General features: G+C 37.2%; 1 protein-coding gene across 4 annotated transcripts in view; it reads left to right on the top strand.

Annotated features, from left to right (window-relative positions):
- Nucleotides 1–27,656, top strand: part of PCSK6 (proprotein convertase subtilisin/kexin type 6) — a 256,959-nt gene that overhangs the window by 148,729 nt on the left and 80,574 nt on the right. For 3 of the 4 annotated variants that reach the window (XM_036735030.1, XM_036735031.1, XM_036735033.1), the window contains exons 12-13: nt 9,095–9,283; nt 19,027–19,163. In XM_036735030.1, the coding sequence (XP_036590925.1) occupies nt 9,095–9,283; nt 19,027–19,163 (326 nt within the window). Of the gene's footprint in view, nt 1–9,094; nt 9,284–19,026; nt 19,164–27,656 lie in introns of those variants that run through there. The other variant, XR_005008948.1, reaches the window with a different exon arrangement.

Here is a 27,656-nt window from a genome sequence, read left to right as displayed (position 1 = left end):
TTGTTGGAAATCTGAACATTTGCTGATCTGTAGTCTTGTGAAAGTACTCCCACTCAGCCATCGTTTTTCTAAAATCACCCGAAATGTCATTACTGACATTGCCCTGGGTTGTTGTTCATCTAATCCTGCTAACTTGAATTCATGGAAGAAAGCTAAATCCTCTCAACATTTCCTCTTCTTGGGTTTCAATATACTGTTAGTTACTCTTGTTCTGTCATTCCATCTCTGAAAGTCATTCTCCTCATTAAAGCATACTTACTTCATTGTGCCAAGGATATTTGATTCCATCAGTAATGGTACTTCCTCCACCAATGCAAATTATAATACTTCTGTGTCTTGAAAGATGCTTGAGAGTTGCTGTGACTGTCTTATCCTGTGGATGTCCTGGTGATGTGCCTCTGAACTTAGCCTAATCTATAGATAGGAGACATGCAATTAATTATGGACTAGACCATTATTTAAAATTTTCCATCTTGGTAAACAGAAGCACAATAAAAGTTGATTGATTCTGCTTTCCCATTATCATCTACCCTTAGTTTAATCTTTAATCTTCCTCTTGTTTTCAACATTGGTTTTTTTTAAAAAGTGTTTTTTCTGTCCTTCATATTTATAACCAGTGATTCTTGAGGCATCTGACATTATTCTTGTCAGTTTAGGCCACTTCTTTATTTTTATCCTTAATTTATTGTCCTTGTTTCCATCTTCTGCATGACTTTTAAAATTCTAAATTGGTCAATGAGGTCCCTGTGTATCCACATGGGTATCTTTGAATAATGTTCATTCTTACTCCCTTATTGGTATCATTTATTTATGTTACCAGAATTTTATTCTTGAGAACATCCCCTCCCTTTTTAGTCAACTTCCCCTAGAAAATTTCAGGCCATAGAATCTGACTTATACTTCTAAATTTTTTTTCTCTCAAATATCGGGTTTACATTAGATTATGCCTGACCATCGCTGCCTATCTATTATGAATTTTCTAATAGAGTGTTCACTTCCTCTCAAGGTTTCCATGATTTCTACTTTAGCAATAAGTTTCTTCTTATAGATCAGAACCAGATCCAGAGAAGCTATTGCTTGCATCACTTCTTCCACCTCCTAAAATTTAAATTATCATTAAGTAAAAAAAGAAACAACAAAACTCATCAGCTGCTCTTCTTAACATAGCGAAGCTCATGCAGGTGCCCATGTAATTGAAATCCCCCAGTTCTGCGATACTAGGTTTCCCTGCAAGGTTTGTGATTTATTTCTTGAACTTTTATCTACTTCGTACCACAATATTGCTTCTGAATTATTCCCACCATGATGTTGTTTCTCCTTTTGTTGACCCTTAGCCAAATTCTTTTTACTACATCTCCCCTCCATTTCATAGATTTCCTTTGGGGAGTATAGCTTTTCAGTATACAATGCTGCTCTACAATCCTTTTTATTAATATGTTCATCTTGAATACGGTATACTCTTCCATGACCACATTCCAGTTGTAAGCCCCATTCCATTAAATCATAGTGGTGCCTATGAAATCAATGTCATTGAGTCATAATTGATATAGTTCCCCTTGTTTATTATCCATATTCTGCATATTTGTGTATGGATATCTGGAGCTAGTAGTTTTATTACAATATCTCTTCTTGGATATTGTTTCCTGTGAATTACAACTCCTCTCCACTGATAGTCTTCTTCTTGTGCAATACCTGCTATGAATTCTATTATAACTACCGGTGGATAAAGATTCAGGATTTTCTTTCTCTCCTTCCATTTTTAATGTAAAGCCCTTTCAGCTCTATAAGTATGCTGGCAGACATGTTTTGTTTTTTTTTTTACCAGCACTAATCAGATTCCACACTCCATCTATTTGGGTCTTGGATCTTTGCTGCCCCATTGTCTTCCAAGACATTATTAAAAATAATAGCTTACATGTCAGTGTAATTTATTACTATGAAGCTATTAATATTACTGCACAATACCATGCAATGAAAATTGCTCTTCTGAGAGTTGACCCTAGGACCCTAAAAGATCTTCTTTCATCAAAGAAAGATTCATTTATGTTCAGCAGTCTGTATTTACAAAGGTAAGATAGAAGTAATACATTATAGACAGATTTTCAACAGCAAAGGAAGAGTAAGTTAGGGATTGCACGTAATTCTTTCAAATCCCTTGTGAAGGCTTTGAACAGAACATTCATTTAACAAATAGAGAGATAATAGAGCTTTAGAGCCAGATGAGACTTTATCCTCTTGCTTGGCTTAATTTATAGATGCAGAAAATGAGATGGAAAGGCTAAGTGACTTGCCCAGTTCATATAGCTATTAGTGGAAGAGTCAGGACTACAGACTACACCTTGATTCTCCTATTTTTTTCCACTATAACAAACCATGGCACACAAAGGGATGGGTCCCCATCCTTGAAGGTGCCAAGTTAGGATAATGTTGAGGCAAGAATGGGAATGGACAGATGTTAAGAGCTAGGAAGGGCCATAAAAGATCACAAAATTGTGAATAGTTTGAGCTAAAAAGAGAACTTAGAAATATTTCATCTAGTCTAACACTGTCATTTTACAGAGGAGGAAACTGAGGCCTGAAGACATGAAGTAATCCATTCAGGGTCCCTTGACTCACTAGTAGCATACTTCCTATACCCTTCTTCATCTCTCTGAAAATGTTTTATGAGTGTAAAGGAATCCAGGATCCTGTTGTCAACCCTTGGTGGGTTTTTTTTCCCTTGATATTTAAAAGCATTGTATCTTTGACTTTAAAAGTGTTTCTTTCTTATTTGAGAAACAGAAGATAGCACATTTATGGAAAATGGAAGCCCAAGCCCAAGCAGTAACTTACTGGTCTTCCAGCATTTGAAGAGTTATTATTTAGGCTTCTGACCAGTTATTCTCTTCTTTTACAAGTAGAAATGACCTGAGAAGAGAACAAAAATTCAGTTAAATTTGACATGAGATTAACTTGATTAGAAAAGGAATTAAACTCTAGCATATAGTTGCAAAGGAAGTATCCTTCCTGTATCACTTAAGATCCTTTTAAGATAAGTCACCCTACTGGATCTCTTCAGATCCACTATGATAAGGTCTTATGCAATAATTTTGTACTGATTAGACAGGGAGAGGTGTCCTAGACACAAAAGAGCAAGCAGTTTGAAAGGGCTGCTTTCTTGTCGATCACATCTATAGGCAACTTCCAAAATCATATAGAGAGAAAGCTTGATGGACTGTTTCCCACAGTGGAATACAAGGATCCCATCACTTGTATGCTGAGATCCTTTCTTGTTCACTTGCTGCTGACATCTCTAGGAAACCTCCAAAATCAGCTAGAATGGATCATTCCCAAATGGGGAATTCCCAAATGAGAAACTGTAATTACAACTCTGCCCTGATATAATCTTGAGTTATTTTGTTATTAATATTCCTAGCATCAAGAGGTGGGATACTTAACCCATTGAGGTCCTTTTTAGCATTTGAATCTGATTTTATATACTTGGGGTGCCAGTTTGTACATAGTACAAAATATATGGTTTTCCGTTCTCTCCTTCTAATTGAGCTGCTTTTGTTAGACTGACATAATCATTTCTCTCACACTCACTAATTACCCTTCAAATAAGTAAACAGGATTCAAATGAATTACATTATCCATTTGTTTTAAATTATTGACTAGATGTGATATAACTCAACTGTTTGATAGGTTGTGATGTAGTTTCTGATATAAGCCTATTCATTTCCTTTTTTTTTCTTTTGGGTTAAAATGGACTAAGGCCTTTTTGATTCCTAGCAAGTGATAGTTGTTGATATCTGTCCTTACCATTTACATGTGAAATATTTGTGGCTCTGAGTCATTGAAGTTTGCCCTGATAGCAAAAAGTACTTCGAAAACTGTAATTTTAGAGCTATTTTATTTGCATAGTTGGTTTGTGCTTCCACGAAAGTCCTACTTAGAAGTCTCATCATTGCTTGGAAATGAACCTAGATTCTTGAAAGCTTTGGTAATAAAATAGAAGTTCCCATAGGCCCTAAAAGTCAGAAAGACTTTAGTCCTTGAGCACGGGCCAAGGACATATCTTTTATCCAAGAACTAGACTAAATAAATTCAGGGAGGATCATCATCACATTGGAGCTCCATAGTGGTGAATTTGAGTGGCATAGAAATATGGTGTTCAGATATAGCATCCATGAAGCCTCTTTCATCATTAACCTCCAAGTGTTGATATGTTGTATGGGAAGGTGATAGTTTTGAGCATGCCATCCTCCATTTTGCCTTGGTACCAATTATTTTTAATTTTTCCACAAATTAAGGCTTATCCCTAGAGTAAACCCTAACCACACATGATCTGTATCTGGACTAATCTTTCACAGACTTCTGAGAATCCTGACCTTGACATCCCTATAAACCACTCCCAGTGACTTACAGTCATGTTATGTTACCTTTCACCATCTGATCAATATGACTTCTCACTGCATTAATTAAGTCACTTCTACCATAATTCTCTGTTCACAATTTGTTCTTAGTGCTCCATACTCCACTTTGTCACAGACACACCAGGCTAGATCTTGCACTACCATAGCAAACAACAATCACCAGCTTTGGGAGAACCACTTCACACTCCTTTATACCCCAACCATTAATTATCAATACAGACCAGTTTGGGCTCTTTAGGTTTTCCATGAATAAGCTGTCTGTCTTTCAAGTCAAACATTTCCAAAGACCAAAACTGTTGTTGTTGGTGGTAGTATTTTGATAAGAACCAATAAATAAAATGCAAATTAATAGATTATATGCATATGTGTAGTATGTGAAATTATTATCCATATAGAGATTTGTGCCTTTAATTAAAGTCTTAATTATACACCTTTCTTACTATCCCAAGAAATTAGTGAGGTGAGAGTCACTTTGCCTTCTCAGTTCTATAATTTGCCATTTTGTGTAAAAACAAACCTTTACTAAAATCTTACTCTTGTGACTCATCATGGGTGTGGAGGTGACCTTGGGCTCTCAAAGACCATGCCAATGAAGGCCAGATTTTGGCAAGTCCTGTGACACTGGCTAGCTTTCAAGTACTGGCCCAATCGGTTGTCTATTGCCCAAAGACCAGCCTAGCTAAGCTTGGCAAGGTGATGAATTTTATTTGGCTACGGCAACTCAGGGAGGAAGGGCTGCAATCTGCACTGGTGCAGAGAATGCCCACACTGTTAAAATTTGAGAACTTTGGAAGTGTTGAAGTAAGCATGCCAACTAAATTCTGAAATTAAAAATTGTAATATCTTGTAACTTAAGGCTTTGTCCTGAGTCTACATAGGTGACAATGTCTGTGTTTCCAAAACTAAATGGTGATTTTTAACTGTTTCCAAAGCAAGGACAGTCTCGCTTACTTAGATTCATAGGGTCATAGACTTGGAGTTGGTAGAGAACCTTAAAGGTCTTCAAATCCAACTTCTTTATAGATGAAGAAGCTGAGGCCCAGAGTGCACAGGGTAAATGCTAGAACTGGGGTTCAAACTCATTTCCTCTGACTCTGCATTCTGTGCCTATTCTGTGATACCACACTAAGGGTAATAAGTATGACTACATTCAGGCAGTTAGTAGTAAAACACTTAAAAAGATAACAATATTACAGGCTCACACAATTGGAGTTGGAAAGGACTTTAGAAATTATTGAGTCCGACCCCCTCATTTTATAGATGAGGAAGCTGAGACTTAAGGAGTTGAAGTGGCTAGCCCAAGATCATACAGGTAGCAAGTGTCTGAGCTGGTGTTTAGCCCAGGTCCTCCTAACTCTAAGCCTAGTGCCCTTTCCACTACAGATTGCTGCCTCGCCAATACATGTTGCAATCATATTACAATTGGTTGATTGTTCTTTCTTTAGGTATTGACATTAGTTGGATCTCTGTGGTAAAACGTTAGTTATACAGATTCAGTCTTTAGCCAGAAACTTTTGTTTTGTCACACTTGCCTGTTTGTTTTAAGTTTCTAACTTATGGGAGTGGGATGGGGAGTGAAGTCCTTTTGAGTCCCTTTAAGACACCTGGTTTCACATCATCATTTGAATTCAAATAATATCTATAGTATAGTGAATATCACAAGAATTACCAGAGTCTTTGGTCTGTGGTACAATTTCTGAACCACATTAAGGCTTCTGTTTGCTTTAGTTTGGTACAGGTGCTATACATTTGAAAAGTGTAAGAATTTGGGGTGTGAGTTGCTTTATTGTCATGCTTTTGATTAATAAATAGAAACCATGATTCCAAATCCTCTGAAAATAATAGATTACCTCTGATGGTTATGTTTTTTTCCTCTTCACACCCTGCCTGACTGCATCTGCCCTCCCCACTTTATTTCCTTAATGCATGAAAATTTATTTACCTGGATATGCACAACATGGCAGTGGGTTGAGAATCTCTCAAAGGCTTTCCGAGTCTGTTCTCCATCTGCCATGGTGGGTACCACTAAACAACAAACATAGGCAGTAAAACTTTGGAGGAGGCAATGAAAGGAGCCAGCATCTCTAAATCAATTGGTGGTATATGCAAATCATGTTTTCAAATATTTACAGATTCTCAGAGGGAATTACATCACTGTTTATAACTATTTTGATTGTTTTTTATGACTAAGGCAAAATGGAGCCAAGCGATGTAATTCCTAAGAGCCTCTGAGCATATGCTTACAAACCTCCCAAGAGGGAAATCTGGGGCATAATAGGAAAACTGCTCCCTCTAATAAATTGTGCATTAACAACATAGTAAGGGAATTATTAATGTGATGGTGGGTGGTGGTTGTTTATATAGCAAAGAATGCAATCTTTCTTCATTTTGAAAATCTTGATTGTTAAAGACCCAGAAGCTATGAAGATGTGAAAGAAATGTTCAGGCAGAATGGGTGGGTTTGTGCCACAGGAATTTAGGTACAGCATTTAGATTGAATTTAATTTTAACCAGTTGTTTTGTCTGGGGAATGTATTAGATAATGCATATGGAAACAAGACTCATGTCATTGGTGTTCCGTTCTACCCTTAGATTCCTGTTTGAATGTGAAAGCTGCACTGAGTTTATAACGTAGATCAGTGGTGTCAAACCTAAATAGAAATTGGGACTAATATACTGTACAGAAGGATCCCTACAGCTGCATATTAACCTAGAAAATCACAAATTAACATTTTCTATGTTCTATTGTATTTTTATTTATTTTGTTAAATGTTTTTCAACTACTTTTAATCTGGTTCAGGCAGCAATTAGGAGTGTTGAATGCTTCTATGCCGCTTCCTGTTTGAGGCATCCGATGTAGATTATCTTTTCATTTTCCTACTTGTGGGGGAAGGGGGAGAAGTCCAGGAAAATGAAACTTTAGTCAGGCTTGGGGGATCATGATTTCTCTGTAGGAGCCTTCTAGCCACCTGCTGATTCTTGGGTCATGACAGCATAGGAAGGAAAAGTACCAGCAAGTTTTTCCCTTTTTCCTTCCCTCACATCACACCTTTACTCACTTTTATGTTACGTCTTCCATATTCTTGTGTGCTAAGCCGCACGTTCTTCAACATCAAGCCCTACATTTCCAAAACCCAGCCTTTAGATAAATGCACCTTGTGGTGCCTTTATATCATCATCACAAACCCTCTAGTAAGATGTACTAAAACGTATAATCACGATTTAGAAATAGCCAAGTGGGGCACACCCTTACACAAAGAAATTGTTCTCAAACCACTAGATTTTCAAAAATAGAAACAGTGATTGTATTATTATCCTATCTTCTGTGAGCTAAAACCTCATGCGTTGGGCTTATCTTAGAAGAAGCTAAAGAGAAGGGGTAAAGGTCTCAGAATCAAGCAGCAGTACTGTGGTATCTATTTGAACCTGTGAACAACTTGCCTTGCTGGCAATTCTCCTTGGGTGGCTACCCTGCCCCGAGTCTTTTTCCTCAATGCCTATTCCCCAGACACAGAAGACCAGTGATACTTCAGAGGCCACCCCCCCACCCCACCACTTCTTATTGAACTGACCGGACCTCTCAGATGGACACAGAATTCACACAAGAATATGAGAACTCAGGACACCACAAGACCACCCTGGCTATATCACTGTAATGAAGAGCCATTTTCCTTCTGCCAAGCATTTAAGTGGCCATTTTCTTCACTTTGCCCAACAGAATGATGCCTCAACTTCCACCACAAGTAGTCCTATCCTCATTGGATCCTGGTTAAATGCCACCTTGCTTGAGTGGGATCCACCAGTGTCTTTAACTGGAGTCAGCACCAGTGCACTCCTGCCTGTGTTTCCTATATTCTGTTGAGACCTTCTCTTGCTTTCTTGTTGATCACATCTATAGGAAACTTCCAAAATCATATAGAGAGAAAGCTTGATATGCTGTTTCCCATAGTGGGATACAAAGAGCCCACGCTGAGAACCTTTCTTGTTCACTTGCTGCTGACATCTCTAGGAAATCTCCAAAATCATAAGACTTAGGAAATGATACAGAGAAAGCCTAAAGTGGTATTTCACAAAGTGGAATACAAGGAACCCATTACTTGGAGGTCCCCAGGGCCCAAAAACACCTCTTATATTTTGTTTTATACACATCTGTGGAAAAATGGAACTGAGTAGGCTTGATCCACCAATCAATCAATGAACATTTATTAAGCACCTACTGGGTGTCAGGCACTGCGCTAAGCACTGAGGATACAAAAAGAGACAAAAGACACTTACCTTTGTCCTTTTTGTGGTGGGGGGGGATGTGAAACATGGAGGGGGGCATACATTTTTAAAAAATATTTACACAGTTTGTTGCATTTTAGAAGCTTGTTTAAATTGGCAGGTAATGAATTAAGGAGTAGGTGCTGGGGAAAATAATAGTATAGGACCTAGGAATGATTGTGTTGGTGGGAAAGAAAGGAAAACAAATAAAATATTTGGAGCTATTGTTAAAAAAAAGGTTGGAGGACCAGTAGTGGAAACTGATTTATCAAAGTTGAAATTAATAAAGTACTAGAGATATCCTTAACAGAAAAAAAGTGGGGACTGCTAATCTATTCATGTAGAAAGTGAATACTTCATCATTCTCTCTCTCTCTCTCTCTCTCTCTCTCTCTCTCTCTCTCTCTCTCTCTCCAGGATTATTCCCATTGAGCAAACTCTTCGGACAACAGCCCTGACAAATGCATGTGCAGACCATTTTGACCAACGAGTGGTTTTTCTGGAGCATGTTGTGGTCCGAATTTCTATCTCACACCCACGGCGAGGAGACCTTCAGATTCACCTGATTTCTCCCTCAGGAACCAAATCTCAACTTTTGGCAAGGAGGTAAAAATTCAAGCTGTGCTTGTGAGGAGCATGGTTTCAGCCAGTATTTACAGCTGCAGATGACACTGTAGTTAGTTTCGAGTACAGAATGTCCCTAAAAGAACTGTCACTTAGAACAAAGAGTAAAACTTCCACATGATTTCCAGTCTATCAGTTTTTCTGGTTTTTTTTTTCCCTAGCAACTAGAAGTATCCCTTTTATAGCCATATATTCAGGTGTCTATATCTGTTTTTATATTTGTATCTATCTATATATATGTATATGAGTACATGTATCCATAATTATAAATAGATATTTCAATATTTCAGTATATACAAAATGTCATCTATTTAAAAAGTACTGGAAACCTAGTCTATTTTTTATTCTTTCTTGGAAAACTTTCCAAAGGGGAAAAAAAGAAGGGAATATTTTTAGTGGAAAAAGAAGTAGAATAGTCCCTATGAATTTAATTACACTTGAGATGTGCATTTGAAGTGATTTTTTTAGCCATATTCTTTTGGAATTTTAATTGAGAACCTCCATGGTCACATTTTATTTCTCTTCTTATCCAGTACTTAATTGAATTTTAAAGCTTGAATGTACTGGGAAGGTTTATTTTGGAGACTTTGTTTATCTTGGGGGTGAGAGGCCAGGTCTGTACAGAGGGCTTACTAGTACCACATTTTAGCATAACCCATGAGAAATTTCCCATATTTAGGATTCAAAGTAAGTGTTTGAGTGCTTCAACTAAAGCTGGATGTAGATTAGTGTAGAAACGTAGAGTCATCTCCGAAATTTAAAAACAACTGGAAATGTTTTGTTGCAACTGTGTGATATATAAGTAATTGGAAATGAATTCATTTTGCCATATGTTTAGGTTGGGCAGAAGGGTGGGGGATAAGGGCTGAGAGAGAATGTTTCTTTCCCTTTTAATGGGAGCAAAGTAGTAGAGGAAGAAGAGGAGATTCAAAGAGGGAAAGAGAATTAAGTTAGGAAAAAGGAGATGGGGTGGGGAGGACCTGAGAGACATGGTCTACATGGAAAGGTAGAAATTGCACTGGTTTTGGAGTGAGAGGACTTGAGTACAAATCCCATCTCTGATGCTTACTTAACCTGTGAGGGCCTTAGACCTTTTACAGAACCTCATCCCTATAAATGAGGGTTTGGGACTATGTGGCCTTTGAGGTGTCTTCTGGCTCTAAATATGTGATCTTTTGAGAGGTAGGAAGAGAGAAAATATGAGTGAGAATGATCAGAGGCATGCTCCAGACTTTGTGACCACTCAGAAAGGAGAGTGTTGAATTGTTACCAAGAGAAGAATCAGAATGTGGTTTTCTTCTGCTTTTCTTGCCCATACTACCATCCCATCCTAACCCATCTCAGCCTAGTTCTGCTGCATTGATTAAGATGATTGCCACATAGAAATTAGTTTAATTCCCATTGAGAATCTTGGAGAACCTATTGCTTTGGAGAATAATATTGCACCTAACCATTTTTCTACAAATATAATGCCCTTTACAAATAAAGATTAGGTTCCTGACCCACAGTCAATACGTATGTGCTCTGAGATGTTTTTCCAGAGGTGTCAATGAACTGTGTGCTCAGCTAATCTATTCACATTCATTCTCTGTGCCACTTCTCTCACACATACACACACACACACACACACACACACACACACACACACACACACACGTAAAACATCTGACTCCATTTAGGAATGGATATTGTAAAAAAAAAAAAAACACAGAAAGAAAGAAAAGAAATGGATACTGTGGTTCTAGCACCCAAGTTTTTGTTAGCATGTTCTTAAGTACTTGATAGAGGGCACACCCATGACCTTTGGCCTCATTAGCTCTGTGAGCTAGCCAAATAAGTTAACTAGCCATGACATTCTAGAATAATGAGGCCATTTCTACAGGAAAGTTCCATTACACTACCTCTGTTTCTAAGACTTCTCCACATAAGTGGGTGTATGTTCTTAATATACAATGCTGTCCCATTCCCCATCACACACACATACACACACAAATCCTGTTTCTTTTCAATAAATTACATCCTTCCAGAGTCACAGTCCAGTCCTGGTTATAAACCCCACAAAATCTCAGTGATGCTAATGAGGTTAAATTGGCCTCCTTTTTTAAGGATCTCTGGTTTATCTTGCTTGTTTGCTATACTTGGTAGATTTGTGCATAAATATTACTGAAACCATAGCCTAAACCTAACCCACAATTCTCTTTTCTTGAATTTTGTCTCCTATGAACTCGTGGGTTTCTTAAACTTCTTTTCTTCCTACATTTTAGTTACTCTCTGTCGTATTTCAATTGTAGGATATACATAGATGACCTCCTTTTCTTTTCCTTTACCCCTAAATGCCCTTTTGATTAGATTTGTAAGTCTTCACATGAGTGCACTCTTGTGGAGTAGGCTTTATTAGTAACACCCTAAAAAAATAAAAATAAATTTAAAAAATAAATAAAAATTAAAAAAAATTAGTAACACCATCCCTTGCTAGGAAATGGCTATTTCTGTATGTTAAGCCATCGTTCAGAAATTGATAACCCATTTTCATCTTCTTCAACAACTGTTCATTTCCCAAATCTGATTATCTCTTCTTTGTCTCTTGCCTTCAGTGATCAACAGTGATGAAAACAGCATCTGTTCGCTTATGGTCTTCAGATTCCTACCCCAAACATCTAAAACTCAACACATCCAAAACTTTGTCTTTCCAGTTACCAATGTTCACAACTTGGTTGTCACCTCTGATTTCTCACTCTCGCTGACCCATCTATCTAATCAGTTGCCAGATCTTGTCATTTCTACTACAGCTATCTTTACATCCATTCCTCTCCCTCCTACTCATCATTATCTACTCATCAGCTCTTGCTCAGACTATTGCATTAACCCTTTGATTGTCTCCCTATCTCAAATCTCTCCACATTCCAATCCATATTCCACATACCCATTAAAGTGATTTTCCTAAAGCCCAAGTATGACCATGTTACTCTGGTATTCAATAAACTCCAGTGGCTCCTTATTCAAGGATCAATTTATAAACCCCTGTTTGGCATCTTAAAACCCATTACAAGCTGACTACAACATGCATTTCTAACTGTGTTACAAATCATTCACATTCATACTCATACAATCCAGCTACAGTAGCTTCCTTACTGTTCATCATGCATGACTCTCAGCTCCGCTTCTGTCTGGAATTCACTCCCTGTTTTCCTCCATTTCTTATTTTTGTTGTTGTTCAGTTATTTCAGTCATGTCCAACTCTTCATGTCCCCATTTGAGATTTTCTTGGCAAAGATACTAGAGTAGTTTGCCATTTCCTTCTCCAGCTCATTTTATAGATGAGAGAGCGGAGGCAAACAAGGTTAAGAGACTTGCCCAGGGTCACATAGCTAGTAAGTGTCTGAGGCTGGATTTGAACTTAGGTCTTCCTGACTTCAGGCCTAGCTTTCTCTCCATTCTGCCAACTATCTCCCCACTTCTTATAGTTTCCTTTAAGGCTTAGCTCAGGTGCCACCATCTACATGAGGTACAACCCCAGCTCCTACTGCTTTCCCTTGCAAATCCATTTTGTATCTATACCTGTCTAGGTACACATCTTAATACCTTCATTACTTCTTAAGAAAAAGAGTAGTTTCATTTTTCTCTTTTTATCCCTGGGGCCTAAAATAATGCCTGGCATAGAGTCAGCACTTAATAAATACTTAATTACTAAGTGATTGATTAACAATCTTTGGCAATGCTTTCTAGATTCCTTCTGGCAGTATCTTTCGTGCTCATATGAATCATGAGAAGTGGGTAATTTTCATCCATTTTGATTAGTCTTGAGAGACTTTTCTGTCACATCTTGAGGAAGCAATAGAAGTCTCTCTTATTGTCAGCAGGCTGACAAATAACTGCCTCAGGATTTCTTAGCTGGAAGGTCACCCACCACCAATCATCACCTTTCTTCTCTTCTTCTTCTGATGCCTACTGGATTACCTCTCATCTGTGGATTTACTTCATCATTTCTTGGATGAGAAACAACTGCTATTTAATCTTTCTAGGCTTCAGTTTCTTTATCTGTAAACTGAGGTGTTTGGAGTCAAATGACACTTCCTAAATTTTCCTATGTTTCTTGACGCTTCAAGATCTGGGATTTCTTCACTATGGATACTCCCCTGCCACAGACAAAGAGTAGATTGAGTAGATGTAGTTCTGTGGTGTTGTTTTTTTTTGTAAAATTTTTATTAAGATGTTTGTTTTACTAAAATATTATTAAAACCATCACTTGCCTATAGTCATACATATGAGAAGCTAACGTAAATACTTGGATTACCTTTTCTTGTAGGCTTTTGCACACAGCTCATCCACTTCATCCTGGAAGTACCATCCTCTTGGAGAGGGTGAGGCAAGGAAACTGGTAGCAAGGGTACAGGGTAATAAGGCAGCCAGAGTCTCATCCCTTGGAGGAACAGGGCAAAGGAAGACAAGGGGGCTGATTTGGAGAGTAGAGTAGTAGGGAATGAAAAGGGCTGTCACTTTACCAGCTGAGGCAAGCTGGGAGTTGTGCCAGTGACATCCAGCCTTGGAGTTGAAGAAGAAAGTGAAGAGAGGTTGCTGGACTGGCTGGCTATGTTTTCCCCTGTTCCTGCCTCTTGAACAGATAGTAGTTCTGTATTTGAGAACTGCTGTGGATAAAAAAAAAATCACCATCCTCTAGCCAACCTGATTCTTTGAGCTGAGGCTGAATCTAATAAGTTGACTTGAAAAGTAAAGACATCTACAGATAGACACTATTTTAAAAGCAAATAATAATACAGTTAAGAATGAAGAGTGGCCCATCCATATCACATAGTACCCTTCCCAGTGATACATAAAAAAGAATCCCCCCAGCTCTACCAATCTTCCCTTTGCTTTTATATCCTCTCTCTTTTCCTGTTTTCATTTCTTCTTATTTAATCTTTAGCTTCCCATTCTGATTCCTGTCCTTGAGGCAATTATGATAAAAAGAAAAAAAAGGAATTGGATGTTCTCAGTTTTATTTAAAAATAATTCATTTTCTGGGAATTACCACCTACATTTGTTGCACTGTAATAAATGTCTAGGCATTTTAAAAAATGAGCTGAGATTGTTGATCAGTCTTCTGAATCTTGAGAAGAATTCTTTTTCCAAGGCAGATAGGATAATGGCAAAAAAACTTTTCACCCTGGTTGGATTAATTACCCTCTCCTTTCTTTCATTTCTTGCTTAATTCTGCAGTTTCTTCAGACTGCCATTGAAACTAACTTGACAATCCTTTTGGCAACTTGGCAGTCATAGGGATTATTTACTCTTGCACGTTTCAATTATTTTGGAACCAGTTCAGTACTTTGTGAAAACAGGGCTTCACTATGGCTGTTCCTTAGATGATAGGGAGTTCATTTCTTTCTTTATTATAACAAGACAAAAACTGTACCAGGAATACCTTCCCTCTGTTAATTTTTTCTTATTTGCTCTGTATGGGGGCAGCTAGGTGGCACAGTGGATAGAGTGCTGGGTGTGGAGTTGATAAAACTCATCTTCCTGAGTTCAAATCTGGCCTCACACTTAGTAGCTGTGTGACCTTGGGCAAGTCACTTAACTCTATTAATCTCAGTTCCTCCTCTTTTTAAATGAGCTGCAGAAGGAAATGGCAAACCACTCCAGTATCTTTGCCAAGAAAACACCCAACAGGGTCATGGAGGGTCAGATACAACTGAAATGATTAGACAACAAGTTTATCCTGTATATAGCTTGCTTTGTATATATTTGTTTGCATGTTGTTTTCCTGCCATTAGATTGTAAGCTTCTTGAGGACAGGGATTGACTTTTGCCTCTTTCTGTATTCCCAGCATTCAGTACAGTGCCTTGACACATAGTAAGTGCTTAATCACTTTTTGTTGACTGATTTTTATTTTTTTTACCCAAAATTAAAATGAATATTTTGCCTGAGGGCCTATAGAATTTAATAATTGTGTAGATTTAGCATCCTTTAGATGTTTTAAATTTTATTTTTCAAAAGGAGGTTGGAAAGCAAAACCAGGAAAAAACATCACACTACAAGGAGACTAGAGTTGTTTTCTCCAAAGAGAAGACTTAGGGATGATTCAGTCGTTGTCTTCAAGGAAGTGAAGGCTATTATCATATACAGGATACTGTTCAGGTGTTTTCAAGATCTTTTGAGACTAGAATAGAAGAGAAAGGGTAAAAACTGAACACATGGTACTTTTAAGTTATATTTCCAGATGGTCTTTGTAACAGGAAGGAAGAAAATTGATTAATTAGTAAACATTTTCTAAGTGCCTACACTATGCCAGGCACTATGCTAGGCACTAGGCATTTATGGATTGAAAAAGAGAAAAAAGACAGTTCCTGTCCACAAGGAGCTTACCAAAAAAGTTGTCAAATCCTGGAATAGATTGTTCATGTAAAGCATTTTGCAGACTATAAAACTATAAATGTGAGCTATTGATTATTATCACTGTGACCTCATTCTTCTCTTTTTTGATGAAGTGCAGATAGAAATGGATGAGGACAAGTTGATATTTCTGCTATTCTTTTATATCCAGTATCTTGGGGAGTAAAACAATAGCTTTTTTGTAATTGACTAAGGGTACTGGGATGTAAACTCATCTTATTTTTCAGTTGTTCAGTTGCCTTTCAGTGGTGTCCTATTCTCTGTGATCCCATTTGGGGTTATCTTGGCAAAGATACTGGAGTGGTTTGTCGTTTCCTTCTCCAGCTCATTTTACAGATGAGGAAACAGAGACAAACAGGGTTAAGTGACTTACCCAGGGTCACATAGCTAGGAAGTGTCTGAGGCTGGCTTTAAACTCAGGAAGATGAGTCTTCCTGACTCCAGGCCTGGTACTCTTATCTACTGTACCACCTACATCCCTATTCATTCTATTTAGGTTCATTGAAAGTATCTTTCAGACAACTTCAGTAACAGATAGGGCCTCAGGGATAACATGCACCTAATCTTCCTCCCATCTGATTTTAATCCTTCCACTACATCCCTGTATTTTGATTTTTTTTTCATTTCATACAATTTGGAGATTGATTATTCATTGTGCAGTTCTCTACTAAAAATATGATTCTTAAATTTTTATGGAGCTAACTGATGTCCCAGTGGTTGTGGACAACAGTTTTCTGTGGTGATGTGCCAGTTCCAGGATAGTTTACTTGTTGAATTATCAAGGTTATTTTGGAGCTTTGTTTTTGTAGTGCAGGGATCTGGAGTATGTTAGCTGATAAAGGAAAATGACCTTCTGGTCTGTACTTTAGCCACCTGATCTTGTCTTTCTAGGTGTCCTGTTATTATTTTTGTTGTCACTGCTATCTCATTTTCCCTTTTTTTTTGGATGGACTCAACACTGAAACAGTCTAAGTACAAGCCAACATCCTGTCATTGTTATTTTATAGTTAATGTTACACAGATTAATGTGCAGGTAGATAAAATTCCGTAGCTTTTTAAATAATTAAATGAGCATTTGGGTTTATAAATTCACCTTCTGTAGACTTAAAGACAATTCCAGGAGCAGCTAGGACAACAAGGATTATATGCACCTTGTCCTGTTCCCAAATGGTTTTAATTTTGTTCCCTTGGGTCTCTATATTTTTTTAAAGCTTCTTATTCCACATATTTTGGAGATTATGGATATTTGATCAGCAACATCTATTTAAAATATTGCTCTTAAATTTTTATGGATCAACTCAAGAGTGATAGTACAAGTCTGTAATCCCAACCACCAGGGAGATTGAGAGTAGGAGGTGCATTGAGCTGTGCCAATCAGTTGTCAGAATTGTTTGGCATCAGTATGGTGAGCCCCCGGAAGCAGAGGGCCACTAGGTTGCCTAAGGGAGAATGGACCAGCCTGGGTTGGAATTAGAGAAGGTCAAAGTGGCTGTATTGAATATACATGGAATAGACCATGAGTAGCCTGTATACTTCCAGCCTGGGAGGGATGGGGAGACCTAGTCTTTAAATAAGAAAATGAATGAATGAAAAAATCAGGCACTTGGAGGTAACAGCTCTGTCTCTAGTGACGCTATACTTTAGTACGATTCTTTTGCTGAATTCTTCAGAATATTCTGATGGTTTGTATTTGTAGTAAAGGGGGTTTGTTGGCTATTAGTTTACAAAATAACAAGTTTCTTGTCTGTAATTCTAACTACCTGATCAGGTTTTTCTAGGTATCCAATAGCTGTTAAATTTTTACAACCTGTCGCATTGTACTTTTTGTTGCATAATTTATTTGGATCAATGATTTGGGCTCCTTAAAGGTGAATTTTGTGTAATTTTGAGTAGCAATGACCTGATTCTGAAACAGTCACCAATCTCTTCTTTTTCTGTAAACACATATGTATGACTCAGCCTTTTATTCTGTACTTCTTTGCTAGTCGAATCCATATGGATGTCATCTATGGAGTGATGCACCTTCTGATTCCATTTATATTATTATAGTCATAACTATTATAAAAACATAATGTTTTATTAATGTGACTATTAACATTTGTACTGGTGATATGGTTATACTTTGCTTTTATCATTAAGGAAGGCTATAGAATCTCCTTTGGAGGTTTGTGGGTTATTCTTTTTTTTAATAGGACGTATTTTTGTCTATTTGAGATCATTTAAGTACAGCTGCAGTGAAATCAGAGGGACAGGATGGGTGATCTCTTTTAAGATTCATGTGGCCCTCCCCTGTCATGCTTGGCTATGTGGCACAGTGAAAAGATCACTAGGTTTGGAATCAGAAGCCCTAAATCCAAATCCCGCCTTGAACATTTACAGTAACAGGATCTTTGATGTAAAACTGAAAGGCACTTCAGAGCCCATCGAAACTAAGGCCCAAGTAAGTTAATGGCTTTGTCAAGGTCACACAGGTAGTATAAGCATCAGAGATGGGGTTTGAACTCAGTTACTCTGACACTAGAGTCCCTATGCCACCCTTACTAGATGGGCATGTCATTTAATCTCTTTGGGCCTAGGTTCCTCATCTTTAACATGAGTGTGGAACAGGCATGGACTGGGTTCCCTCTAAGGTCTCTTTTAGCTGTAAATCTATGATCGTAATTTTCATGACATTATTTAGAAAATAACAAGTCTCTTATTTATTTTTCTGTTTATCTTCTCACTTAAACCTCAACTATTTAAAAAAATTTAGTTGTATGTGATCAGAGAGCAAAAATTTTGTCAGGAAGCATTGTGAAGACATTTTAAAATATTTCTTCATTTGTTTCCTTCAGAACTAACAGACAAAATTATCTATAGGAACAAGCTCTAAGTAAACAGTGAAAGTTGCAGATATCAAGTAGACAATGCTCATTAAGTTCTGCTGCTTAAGTTGTGTGGTATAATATGCACCATCTTTCAGAAATGAAGCTATTGCTGACATAGTCAAGGTCAGAAAAGCTCTCAGTCTGACAGCCATGCCCTCTGGACTCCCTTAATTTATCCTTATCTTTGTTAAATAACTAAAGTCAGGAATATAGTCCAAAAACAAAGATTAGGAGTATAGCCTATAGCCAGGAAAGAAAGCTTATGAGCCTATAAGGTATAATGAGGTGGCCTATACTACAGAACCAGACTGGATCTCACTAACATGTTCTAATCATGCCTTCCCTAGGCATGGCAAATTGGAACAATAATTCCAACCTATAATTTTGGTGAAGAAAGATTCTATTCTTTGGAATTCAGATTTTTCTCCCCCTGTTGTTTACTGATATCAAATCTCAAATTACAGATTACTTGATCATTCTAATGATGGCTTTACCAACTGGGAATTTATGACTGTACACTGCTGGGGAGAAAAAGCTGAAGGAGAATGGACTTTAGAAGTCCATGATATACCATCCCAGGTCCGTAATCCAGAGAAACAAGGTAAGTGACTTTTGTGAATGGAACAATAATATTCGTGATTAAAATTTTTTTGGCTTCAAGTTTAATGAATCTCATGGCAATTTTACTATTAAAGCTCTTTTGTTAACCAAAAAAAATGATATTTCTTTATTTGTAACCTCTATTCAGTGATGTATCTCTTTTCCACATCATATAGCACTCTTATTCCTATGCTGTAACAGGACAGCTTTTTTAAACTTCTTCTTCCCCTTTGGACAGGATAAAAAATTGGAGGTGTGTATATTTCTAAAAAGTCACTTTTTATTGGATTTTCATAGGTATTTCCCTTTCCTTTTCCATTTTTCTGTGACACTTTCCAAAGGAGTGAATCAGTTCCAAAGAGAGGAGAGAGGGTGACATAGCCTGCCTCTAGACATTCCAAATGTTTAACTTTCCTGTTTTGTTAGGTGTGGGAAAGATGTCACTGACCTACTTTATCCCCCCCCCCTCCCAAAAAAAACCAAAACTCAAGTCATTGTGAATTCTTAAAAGAGAATACCCCAGTCCTTAAAATTACTAAAAATTTTCCATTTGATTATTAACACTTAAGGTCACTCTGTTGTCATTGACATTCAGTAATTTGTTTGCCATGTCAGTGAATATCTAATGTAATCCAGTGTTGCATGATGGATTGTTGAGACCTTTGGTTTATGAGTTATGGGAAAGCATGTGGAAACTGGTGCTTTTTCAATTGATTTTTTTATTTGTACATTTCATTAGTGTAAACTCTGTATCCATTACCTCCATCTTCCCTGTAACCATAGATGAGGTTCACCTTGGCATACACAGTCTGTCACAAATCTCTTTGGTTCATGCCCTCACCCAGGGTTTCTCCTGAGAACATCAAAGCAGAGCACCAAATGTAAAAGAAGTCTTACAGAATCAAATAGAAAATGCAAAGGACTAGTTACTAGGCATGGATGGGTTGTTATCTCTCTGAATCATTAGAGGGAAAACCCACAATTCATCACTAAGCCACACAAGTGTTGGACAACACGTTTTAGATGCTCGAAAATTCCATCTAAAGGAAGGCATTTATTTCGCTAAAGTTAAATCCCATGGATTACAATTATAGTCGAAATTGTATCTGAACCCATAAATGATCACAAGACCTCACTTTCCCCCAGGAACATTTTACAATCAGTTTAGACTTTAGAGTGTCACCCTGGTGCTGAGGCCAATTCACAAGTGAACAAAGAACTCAGGATTCCTAAGAGTCAAACACTGTTCTCCTTTGGTGGGCCCTAACACCCCTCGAGACCTAGACAGTTCATGTAACTAGCAATACAAACTGAGAGATAGATTTGCTTTGCTCCTCCACACCAAGACTCCCTTCTAATCTTATCCTGTTTCATCTTTTTTCCTATACGGATGGTGTACCCTGCAGGCTTCCTTCCAGGTCCTAGGGAGGCTAGCTGTTTCCATCTCCTCTCCAACCTTCTCTAACCCAAAGTCAGTCTCTCTCTGCATTTTCATCTGGCAATGCTTCCTTCTGTCTTGGTAGGGGGATGGGAGAGGGAGCATGTGGAGGCACTAGGTTTTTTCTAGGTCCTAGAGTGTGTGTATTTATTGCCAGTTCTCCCATTATTTAGCACCTCTTGAAACTCAATGGCCCTAAATCTCTGTGCTAACAAGGACCATAAAAGGAACCATTTTCTCTTTGACTTGTTTAGAAAAGTAACGTCAGTCAGCAAACATTTATTAAGTGCTTACTGTGTTCCAAGCACTGTGCTAAATGACAAGAATACAAATAGAAGGAAAGACAACCCCTGCCCTCTGGGAGCTTCTATTCTAATAAGGGAAGACAACATATAAAAGGAAGCTGACAGAGGGTTGAGGGGGAGGTGTAAGAAAGGAGTACAGCCTGTAGGAGAATGAGGCATACAAGGCCTGAGTGCCCTCCTTAAGGAAGTTGTAGGAGGAGCGCTCCAATCAGAGGGAGAGGCTTCAGGACAGAGGGTACTTTCAATGTGGGAATTCCAGTGCTGCAGTGAACAGTGAAGCTTCCACCATGCTAGGCCACGACAGAGGACCTCTGGGGTATAGCTAGAATGTCTAGGTTTCCATAGATATTGGTAAAAGGATAAAGCTCCTGTATAGGCACTCATGATAATATGCATATGAGGTCAAGAACAGACTTTATTTCTCCCACACAGGAAACATAGAACATGCAAAGGACTCACAAGAGTCTATAGATAGATGTAATACTTATTGTGATACATAAGCCCCCCTGAAAGAGAATTTTACGTGGAATTACCAGTGGAATAAATCTGTCATTCTTGTAAATCCCTAGCTTTCCAGAAGGAAGGAAAGAACAGGGGAGGAAGGGGGGAAGAAAGGAAAGAAAGGAACATTTATTAAGTGTCTACTTTGTGGTAGGCATAGTGATAAGTGCTTTACAAATATTATCTCATTTAATCCTCACAACAATCCTGGGATAGGTGCTATTATTATCCCCATTTTTCAGCTGAAGAACTTGAGGCAGACAAAGATTAAGTGAAGTTAAGCCCAGGGTCACACAGCTAGTAAATGTCTGAGGCTGAATTTGAATTCCCTTTTTCCTGACTCCAGGCTCAGTACTCTATCCACTGCACCACCTAATTAGGTTCATAGGAGGTTCACAGGATTTTACATAGTCCCCCCAAACCCGTTCTACCCTGTGATTTGGTCTTGGGAGACAGTATTGTAACTGAGAGGGCAAGAAGACCTAGTCTCAAATCCTGCCTCAGATACTTACTAGCTGTGTGACTCTGGGTAAGTCAGAAAGCAGACGTGTGTACATGCGTACATGTACATGTATGTGTGGATATATTTATATGTATGTGTATATATGTATATTTGTATGTGTGTGGAGATATATATATGTATTTGTTTATTTGTCTTGAATCTTGATAGATCATAAACTTCTTGAGAGCTATGTTTTATATTTCTTTAGTCACCTACACAGTGCCTAGCATATGCTAGATGTAAAAGTATTTGATAAATACTTGTTGAATAATTTGATGCCAAATAAATGACTACTTTCCAAATCTGTCTTGCTTTAGATTGCCACTCAGAACTCCCAACAGTTTTAAAAAAGACACTTCCTCCCTGCTTTTAAAAAGAACTACAATTCAATTTGTACATTAAAAAAATCAATCCAGTCTTTTCCAAAGGAAGATATGTAGCCCATTATTAAATTGGAATTTGAAATCCCTTCTTTTAATGATAGGGTAGGATTCAGTATGTTTATGTATATGTGTATATATATGTATATATGTGTATATATATGGTTTTTTTTAAATGACAAGAATCTTTACTTCTTGCTTGGCCCGAATTTTCCTAGTGCATATGTGATATTTATACACATGTGTGTGATTGCTATGTGCTAAATACTGAGAATACAAATACAAGAGGAAAGAAAGACAGTTTCTGTCCTCAAGGAACTTTCATTCTCACAAGGGAAGACAAAAATATAAAAGGAAGCTGAAAAAAGGAGGATGGGGAGGAGTAAAAAAGGAATACCACCTGTAGAAGAATAAGGCATATCTGGCCTGAGTGCCCTCCTTAAGCAGGTTCTGGGAGGAGCCCTCCAATCAAAGGGAAAGGCTTTGCAGCAGAGGATTCTTCCAGTATGTGAATTCCAGTGTTTCACTGAGGCTTTGAGATAAAACCTCTACAATATGTGTATATGTACATAGATGTAGATATGTGTGTATATGTGTATGTATGCATATATACATATATGCATATACCTATACACGCACACCCCTAATACGTGTGTGTGTGTGTGTGTGTGTGTGTGTGTGTGTGTGTGAAGTCAGTGTGTATTCAGTAAGGATTCCATTACTGAGTAAGTCTCTCCTTTCTTATAATAACAAATGATGTGCAGCCAGGATGACAGCCCAGTTATTTCTAGAAGCAAATCAACACAAATTTCCTCATAACTGAATTCTCTTTCTTGTCGGAGAAAATGAAGATAAAGTAGACTGAAAACCACTGTCTTCACACTTTCAGAAACATTCGTGGAGGAGACATGAATTAACATTCATGGGAGCATAATATTCTGTTCTGTGGAATTAAAATAGTTATACTCCATTTAGAAAACATTTATTGAGCACCTATTGTGTGCCAGGCAGTGTGCCAAATAGTCCTGGGGAGTCCTGGGCATACAAAGATGTAGGACATGCTCCAAGTCCTCAAGGAATGTCTACTATCACAATCCCTTCACTGAAAGGCACAGATATTGTCACTGAGCTCCTGCATTTCAAGTGGACCCAGAAAATAAGGAAGATTTGTTTATTTTGTGAAAGGCAAACAATACAAAGGACTTTTCTGTAATAGTTCCTTGAGGGCCTTGAATTTAAATCTATATCCCTTAAGTGTATCAAAATTACTTCCAGCCAATCTTGAGGAAATTAAGTACATATAATTATTACATATTCTGTTAAAAGCACTAATGGGGACTTTGGAGGGGTGCTTGGATACCACCCAAGATGGCTCGTATATGAGACTTCTATGCATCACCTTTTTAATGTGGCCTAGTAGCACTGACACAGAGGATAACATATCATTACCAATATAGAGCCACCATTTTTGCAGTTGTATGATAAGAGTAGTTTGCCTATGACTGTCCTTAAATAAAATTGCTACTCCTACATCTACCTCCTTTGACTTGTATAATTTGGCAAAATAACAAATTTCACTCTACAATCTTTATCATCTCTTCTAACATTCTTCCTTCCCCCTTCAACATTTTTAACTTTTGTTACGTATTCTGTTCTGACTACTCTGTTTGACCCACATTCATAATGTATAGCAAAAAGATTATAAGGTAAATACCAATCAGCAACAGATGAATGTTGCAACACATTAATAAAAACATAATGCAAAAAAGGTGGGAGTAATTCTCTGTGTTTAATCATTAGTCAGGCCCTTGTTAGATTACTCTTTCCAGTTTTGTCTCCAAATTCAAAATGGGGAGAGAGAAAATAGACACATTCAAAAGAAATAAATGGAAAATAACACTTGTGAGGAAAAGTTAAAGGAGTTAGTGTTATTTTGTCTAAATTAATAGCTCACTAGTGACTGCTAAATGATCTCTTATAGTAACATTAATGTTTTTAATATGACGGTGACTATATTTTTGCTTCTGGATTGCATAATAACCCACATTAGTATCTTGTCAAAAGAAATGGCAATTTTTTTATTGGTTTTGATGTGTTTTCACAACTGGTCATCCATGGGGCCTTTTATGTCTCCTATGTGGCCCACAGACTGTAAAAGTTGGAAAACCACCGGGAAAGTAAATAACAAATTGAAGAATCCTTTACTATCTACAGCTCTTTGAAGGATTATTTGAAAGATGTAATAGGCAGTTATGGCACAAGTGAAAAACAATTAATTAGGACTTAGCAGCTCCTTACTTTTATGTCACTAACTTGATATATGACTTCAGACTCCCATAAAAATTCTGATACCTCATAGTAGTATGGAGTTGACTCAAAAGCTTTGAAGTATTGGCCCAGTAGTAGATGATGTATTGCTGTCCAAGATCCAGTCTAATTAAGTAGGAGATACCTATAACCAGGAGTTCAGCCACTAAGTGATGAACTGGTCACCAAGTGATCCGTGAAACAGGTAAAAATCAAAGTGGACCTCAATCCTGTATATAACCCTTCTGCTTTCACTGTGATATTGTAGAGTGGAAGAGAAGGGCTAAGAGGGTGCTAAGAGCCACACAGTAATTCTTTGACTAAATATAAACACTAATTTCACTGCTGGGATTCTTAATGTGTCATCTTTGTCCAAAGATTTACAAACTGACATAGTACAATTGTAGAAGATAGGAGAAAGATCCATATTGATATTGACATCCTCATTATAAGTGAAATCAAAAGGCATGAAGTTACAGCTCAATGAAAGAATACCTATAAAGATTTCCTCAGACAGTCAAATAAGGGAGTAGTGAAAATGATTTTATTATGTGCCTAAAGACAATAAGGAAATCTCTCATTTGGTGCGATGCTTGGCCAGCCTTGTCTTTTAGTACTCATGATGAACATATCAGACCACTGTGAAGAGAGATTTAGCCTTCACACCAATATCTGTTGCAGAAAACAAATAAGTAGAGAAATTCTATACAGAGCTAGATAAGATCTTTCAAATTAAGTGAACATAAACTTTGAGTTATGATGCACTCAGTCTAAAACTCAGCAGAGGGGAGGATGGCAAAAACTGTATTAGGCAAATTAATAATCAAAAGTAAGCACAAAAATTTTGAATGTTAAAATAAACAATTTAAAATGAAAAATGACTGAACTAATAAAACAAAGCACCACTTCTTAAAAACATAGCAAAATTCATAAAGTATTAATTTGATTAGAAAAATCAAACTAACAATAAAAATGAAAAGAGAATTCATTAAAAAAAAGAAAGGAAATGAAGAAAATTCTCAGAAACTACTATACCTAATTATATGGCAACAAAACTGAACATACAAATTAAATAGATGTATATATACAAAAGACCCAAATTAACAAAACTGGGCATAGATAACCTTGATAACCTAATCTTGGAAAAAGACATTAAACCAAAAATGAAGTCTCATAGGAAAAAAAAACCCTGATATATCCCAAGAGACTGAGCAGTAAATTCTGTCAAAGATTTGAAAAATACCAATTCTTGTGTTGCAATCTATGTTCAAAAATAGAGAAAGAAGTCATTTTGCTAAATTCTTTCTGTGGGACAGACACAGTCTTAATTCCCAAACAAGGGCAGAATAAAGAAGAGAAATATAATTGCAGACAAATATCACAAATCATTTTTGATGCAAAAATATTAAATAAAATACTGGTACAGAGAGTATGGAAATATATCCAATTTTTTTCCCCTTACAATCAAGTTAGATGTGTGCAAGGATCAAAATTAGGAAAATAATCAAAAGTCATATTCCCAAAAACTATATGACTGTGTGTCAATAGATACAGAAAAAAATCCTTCAATAAGAAACTTCTGTTTATGTCGAAAACAGTAAAAAGCTCAGGAATGAAATATTTCTTTGATATGATCAAAGGCATATGTACAAATTCAAGAGTGTGCATTATTTATAACAAAGAAACACTGGAAAATCTCCTAATAGGTTAAAGCAGGCATTCCTTCCTTTCTGTTAATGAACAGCAGAAAATCACAAGTAGTATGTATTGTTCAAAATTGTTATATTAAATGGTTGTTAATAGTTCACTCCCCCATCCACCCCAGAAAGTACTGCCATGGACTAGATTAGAAGGAAGAAAGGAAGGAAAGAAAGGAGGGAGGGAAGAAGTAAAGAAAGAAAGAAAACAAACTTTTATTAAGTGCCTATTATGTGTCTTTTATTATGCACTTTACAAACATTATCTCATTTAATCTCATTCACATTAATTAATCTCATTCACATTCACATCACTCTCAATCACATTCACAAATATTGTGTCATTTAATCCTCCCAACAACCAACCCTGTGAGCTAGGTGCTATTATATCCCTATTTTACCATTGAGGAAACTGAGGTAAACAGAGTTTAAATGACCTGCCCAGGTCACACAATTAGTAAGTGTCTGAGGTTAGATTTGAACTCTGTTCTTCCTGACCCCAAGTCAATGGCTCTTATCTTTTGCATTACCTAGCTGCCTCAATAATGGTAATAATTATGTGATAAAATATTCTGATTTAATCAAGAACCTGGGCGTAATTTTGTGTGCACTTCCTCCACCAGTGGAGATGGTAACCCACTGAAAACTTGGTCTTAGAAAGTTGCCCAAAGCTCCGGGAGATAAAGTAATTTGTCCATGATCACACAAGTAGAAGAGGCAGAATTGAACTCACGCTTTCCCAATTCCAAGTCCGTCTGTCTATCCACTATGCACCCTCCCTATAGTCTTCATACACCAGAGGAAATAAATTTAGCTATATTAAGAGATACTAAACGTGAAGGGTATTTCCTAATGAGGAAATTGATTAAAGAATAGAAAACAAGAGCTCATGTGTTTTCCATCCTTGTAAATCTTTAACATAAATATCAGTCATCATCCTTATATGGCTGTGTCAGAAGACTGATACAGTCAGTGTCATTGTTCCCAGTGTACTCTCCAGCTCTGAAATTCTATAATTTAATGGAATTTTCCTGGGATATTTTTCAGTATTGTCAAGAAATTTTCTTTGTCTATTCCCATAGAGGGTTCTAGGGATGGCATAAACCTACCAGGGCTTGTTGTTCCCCATGTCTTTTGCCAGAAATAACAAGTGCAGGCGAGTGTTATATCATTGTTATATTACAATAAATTCTTTCTCATCATGATGAGGACTGATTTCTAGGAGATGATTAACCTTTCTCTGTTTCCATCTTCTCAGCCATTGCAATCAACAGCTCTTTCTCCCCATTTGTTCCTTAGAGATTAAGAAGGGATTAGCTTGCCATTGATCCAACTGGAATCTTTTTTATAACATTGGTAATTTA

This window comes from Trichosurus vulpecula, chromosome 8 (assembly GCF_011100635.1).
Source record: "Trichosurus vulpecula isolate mTriVul1 chromosome 8, mTriVul1.pri, whole genome shotgun sequence".
Classification (NCBI taxonomy): domain Eukaryota; kingdom Metazoa; phylum Chordata; class Mammalia; order Diprotodontia; family Phalangeridae; genus Trichosurus; species Trichosurus vulpecula.
The sequence above is the reverse complement of the archived record's forward strand: the minus strand, read 5'-3'. Positions and strand labels throughout refer to the sequence as shown.